The sequence below is a fragment of the Wasmannia auropunctata genome, unplaced genomic scaffold, assembly GCF_000956235.1.
Source record: "Wasmannia auropunctata unplaced genomic scaffold, wasmannia.A_1.0 LD334208.1, whole genome shotgun sequence".
Taxonomy (NCBI): Eukaryota; Metazoa; Arthropoda; class Insecta; order Hymenoptera; family Formicidae; genus Wasmannia; species Wasmannia auropunctata.
Window position 1 is genome coordinate 418,140 of NW_012028682.1, and position 5,604 is coordinate 423,743.

The following is a 5,604-nucleotide window of genomic DNA, read 5'->3' on the forward strand; positions in this document are numbered from 1 at the left end:
CCTATAAAACAAAAACTAAGCAACGAAAAAAAAAAATCCTATGACAAGTACAAGATTATAGTATCTAATTTAATAATCTTTTTGGTTTTTTTGTTTGAGATGATTTTTGAAGAAACGCCAGTGGGTACCGGATTTTTTTACGGCGCTCCGAAGATTATACAACAACCTCGTCAATTTTTGATTTTTTTAAATAAAAAAATTGAACATATTCCTGAATGTGTATACTTTTAGATAGAAAAACTCCCAATCCGAAATTTCAAGTAGTTTTCCTTAAAAAAATTCACAAAAATGATCTTTTCTTTCCGGCTCCTAGGTGTATATCTCCCCTTAAGAATGTTCTTGTGCAATATAGATGATAAAGAGATATCAAAGGAAAGAGGTAACGTGGATTTGTCATTTTTTGTAAAATCTCGTTTTCCATAACTATTGTGTCTTTCCATATTTAGCTCAAAAATCATTGTAAAATATTAAAGAATTATCCATTTATATGTAGATATGTGACTCCATTAACATTTCATACTATGAGATTAAACGATATAAAAGTAGCGATAGCACAGAACAAATTCTTTCCGCGTGACACATGTCGCACGCTTTCCTTTGTTAAGATCAACTCTGTAAATAAGACATTTCTTCGTCAAACTGATTTGTTCTGTTAATTTGTACAATGAATTCAGAGATACATTAATTTCAATGGAACGTATTTGCTATACATGCAGTCTGCAAATATAAATCGTAATGTAACCTACATTAAATTTACATCATGACACTTAAAATCGATAATGTTCGAAGGAAGGTAAATAATTTACTACGGAGGAACATTAGTAAAGCATATGGTAAGATATAAAGATCACGTTCTCTTATATGATGTATAAGTAAAAGATTGGACATTTCAATGGCATAACGACTTTCGAGCTTACATACCGAAAGTATGCGATTTAGTCAAATTTATTTTCACACTACGCCGCAATTTTTCATCTTTGATAATTTTAAGAGTATTCTAATCTAAGTTTAGGAAATATTATTAGTTAACGTTTAATCATTGTTAGCGTTTTCATTATCGTGATTCATTTATAGGTTTATGTTAGAATTTTTTTTACAGTGCATTTGTGATAATTTATTTGTATTATTCTAAGTTAATATATACATATATATGTACCTGTGTGCCACGAGAACATCGTTACTGCTCTAAGCTAGGACTAAATGTCATCGATTACGCGCATCATTCGTGTTTATATTCTATTTTTATTCGAAATTTTTTATTATTTTATTTAAATGCGGTAAACACTTTTAAGTTTTTCACTTTTAAGGTATCCAAGAAATTATTTAATTAAACTCCGCGCGGGGAGAAAGATTTAAATAAGACTTTGCAAAGTCTTTGCGAAAAGAACATTTATTATCCACCAATATTTTGTATGGCCAAATATATTATTACATTATTTTGTATAAATTAAAATTTGGCAATAAAATGGACTTTATAGTGGTAATAATTAAAGTCAAACACGCGCAACAAGGGCGCATACTCTCCTAAGTATTGTTAGAGAAATAACAATTGTTTCGTAAGACGGGAGTAATTTAAGTTCAAATGAGAGTGTAACTATTAGATAACAGAAAGAAGGAATGTATGTAATAAACTGTGTATTAGTCTATATATTCGCATCGGCATTTTTTCTTATAATGATCTTGTATATGTATGTACGTTGTTTATTATACGATGCGAAATACAAAATATTATATGATCAACAGATTGAATAATTTCTTTCCTCCGTATTGTTGTTACATGCAAATGTATACAATGCATATATAAATCATTAAATAAATACGTGTGTTAATTATTACGCTAGATAAGAAAGGCTGAAATCATTTCAGTTTTGATTTTTCGAAAGTAAAATAATTTTCGTTGTCGATGGATTAAGGCCGGGCGACGTCCTAAACGTTCAGAGAGAGAGCAGCATTCTCCATTCATACCGTCGTCGCGGGATGCAACGCGCGGCAAACGTCGGTCGTCTAATAATAGAACGCCGGCGATTCCGTAGAAGTATCGTGCGCGCGTAGCGGACCCCTAATATATGCGCGCGTGTAGGTGCGTGTATTCTTCCAAAAAATAAACGCAATCCGGCGTGTGGAGGGTAAAGGGAAAGGGGGGGAAGGTTGTAAGAATGTGTAGCAGCGACTTTCACGGCGCTTGGTTGAGCAATATATATATTCGGGAGAAGATCTTTTATTTTATTTCGAGAGAGAGACGTTATGCCGCTCGTTAATATTCCACGCAATGCGTGTATCTCTCGGTTCCACTTTCTCATCGAAATGTTTCGGATATATCTTCCGAAATACCGTCTTTTCGATAGTTCCGAGAAAGAGCCCAACAATTTGTATTGGTTGTCGGAGTTGCCATTTGATCTCATTTCAAATTAACTTAGACATTCATAGAACAGATATATAGATTAAGAATTATATAAAAAATGTCGACATATATTACTCATATATTTTCTGATTATATATTCTATATATATGTAACTGTATATATACATATATTTAATATTACATATATACTAACATTAAGAAAATTTCATATTATAATTATGTGTTTATTTTATAAAGGTACTATTTCATACTGACGCTCGACGCTCATTTTTAGCGTCAAAACAGATCAAAATTGACGAATACTAAGCATCAATTTTGATCATGTAATCTGTTCTTACGCTAAAAATGAGCGTCGAGCGTCAGCATGGAAAGGTGCCTAATTAATTCTCATGCGCTTTTATAAAGATATAGTTGTTTATTTTTTGATGTGCAATTATTTGTAACAAAATTACTTCGACATTCAATTCTTTTTTTATTTATGTAAAATATTATTAAATTTTTACAGTATGTGTATATACGGAGCGAAATAAATTTGCATTCTCTATAGAAACTGTTCGAATCGGGGTTATACATTTCGCAGAATTCTCAGGGAACCTCCGTTGGTCCGCGGGATCGTTCACCCTCGGTGATTTTCGGCGCGGCATGTCGCGCGTCGCGCCACACCGCGCTGGCCACCCGCCCGCGCCGCCGCGCCGCGCCGCGCGGATCGGCCGTTGCGACTTGCCGCCGTTGGTACTTGGTGTCAGTCGCGTTTCATCTTGCGACCGCGTTGCGTGCAATGTTTACGGCGCGCACGGTGCCCAATCGGACCCCGTCGGCTTACCTCTGCGATCGCTCACCCTCGGTGAGTTTTGGCACTTTTGGCGTACCACCGCGCCGGCCGCCGTCACGTCACGTCAGTCGCATTCCGTTTGTCATACGTACACGTTTCTTCCTCGTTGGCTCGCGATCGTGTTTATCCTTCCACATCCTTCTTCTCCGTGGCGAGACTTTCGGCTTTCTTTCGGCGCCGAAAGATATGTCAGTCGCGATCGGCGCACGTTCGTGGACGCGCGGCGCAAACGCGTCGTTCGGCACGGCGACCCGACGAGACGCGAGACGTCGCGCGATGTGACGAGCGATGATCGTGCTGCGTTGTACGAGTAACAACGTGATAACGTTGACAATCGACGCGGAATCGGTGGAATTGCTCGTGCGCGCGTCAACGCGATGGGCAGCGAGGCAGACGCGGAAGCTGCGAGCGCCAACAACGCCGTGGATTCCGACGGTTCAGTTAGCTGGGAGGACTTTTTTGGTGAGTGAAAAAGACAAATATTATTTGTATATACTTGTATGAAATGATGTGTACATTATATTTCTCTTGTTACATTTATTATTCATGCTATTCATGAAATTGTGGTTTCGGCTTATATGGACCGACAACCACGTTCACGCGCGCACGCCTCGATTATGCATTACTCCAGTTTAAAGAAATTGCCTGCGTAACACTGCGTGCACTTTACAGTTCAACTCATGGCACGAACGTCCCGCCGCGTCGGCTTGACAAATAAAAGTGCGGCCGCGCGTTCTCGAAACGAACTCGGATTAACGTGCGTCTTGCGCGCGTTTATTACACCTAATAATGCGCAATCGTCTTTCTACCGACGCGTTTTTATCCGTTTAACTCCCATGAAATCGCGCGAAATTCTGGCGCTACACGCGCGTAAACGTAAATTACTTTACATTACTCCTTTGCTGTTTATTATATTTCTCTATATCTCTTTGCGCGAACCAGCGTTGCTGCTGTTCGCAATTAGAGATCGGAAAAGGAAAGAAAAAGAAAAAGGTATAAATAGATGTAGAAAGTACAGTCGAAGAGAGAGAAGGGGCGGATTATCGTATCATAGATGTTTAAGCGTCGAAGCGTGCGAAAGATAGAATCCTGTCTTTCTATAAAACTGGAGTAATCATATATCTTTTAATATTTAGACGGATAGAAAGGAAAACTGAAACATTCGCGTAATTAATTTATTAAAATGGGAATAAGAATATTTACTTTGTGATTTCTTTGTCACCATTTGTTTGTTATCAATTATTCATTAAGAGAATCTTTATTACACAATAATATATTACACAGCATGTGTATACATACTCGTATATACTCTTGTGTTTCTTTTAAATATATTCTACACATATTTTTTATATGTACATTATTTTATTATGTAATTATAAAAATAATAAATATTTATCATATATAATACAATAATTATATATAATAAATTATTGTGTTATATTGTACACAATAAAATATTATATAGTTGTTCAGAATTAAATACGTTTTATATCGCGGAGAAAATTTCCTTTTAAAATTCTCTTGTGTATATATGTATATGCACACGAAAGTATATATGTGAATGTATTATTTTGGGATAAATATTCTTTTTATATTTTATATTATATTAATTTTGACTTTATGTGCCTTCATAAAATATATGTTATAAATTATGCCATTAAACTTTCATAACACACAAATATGTAATGTTTAGACACACTTTGCGTTGCGAATTCTATCTTCTGTCTAGTTTAATAACTTCCTTCATGATGAATTCGGTTTAGTTTTCTCTTCGGCGAAGACTCAATCGCCATGTTTTTTCTACAATGTTTCTAGTATATTCTTCCGGATTAATTATCTTTCTGCATCGTAGAAGGTTGGAAAAGAGCGTTCGCGTGGCGCAACGCTTCTCCTTAATTAGAAAGTCTCTCGCCCGCAGAAAATACGCTATTTCATAATGACAAAAAGCGTAATTGAGATGTTACGCGCGTAGAGACGAGGCTACCGTAAGGTCAAAAAGCTAACTCGAGACCAGTCGCCAGGATTAATTTCTTATAATAAATTGGCGCGTAAAGCTCACTGAAGTCGCAACATTCTCGTTCGCGCTCAAATTTCATTCGTCTCGGGTAGGTTTATCTGCCCGAAAATATACCGTAACTCTGAGAAGTAAATGACGATCGATATGTGTAGACACAACGTCGAATAAATATGACACATTTCGGTTATCGAGCATATCTATAATTGGTGAATTATAAACACTATCATGAATCACTCGTTATCATTCAAACTTAAATCTCATTTTAGACGATATATGAATTATATCTTTAGGATTAAATCTTATTTTTGTCCCGTTTTGTAACACAAAGAACTTTTTGAGAAATCAGAAATCCGTACATATATAAAATTAAAAAACATATATATATATATATATA

The 5,604-nt window shown here is 35.9% G+C and overlaps 1 protein-coding gene across 1 annotated transcript in view; it reads left to right on the plus strand.

Annotated features, from left to right (window-relative positions):
- The first annotated feature begins 3,103 nt into the window (after positions 1-3,103).
- The window catches only part of LOC105459124, a 39,008-nt gene continuing 36,507 nt past the window's right edge, over positions 3,104-5,604 (plus strand). Inside the window, exon 1 of the mRNA XM_011704883.1 lies at positions 3,104-3,655. Within this exon, the coding sequence (XP_011703185.1) occupies positions 3,571-3,655 (85 nt within the window). The 5' untranslated portion in view covers positions 3,104-3,570. The remainder of the gene's footprint in view (positions 3,656-5,604) is intronic.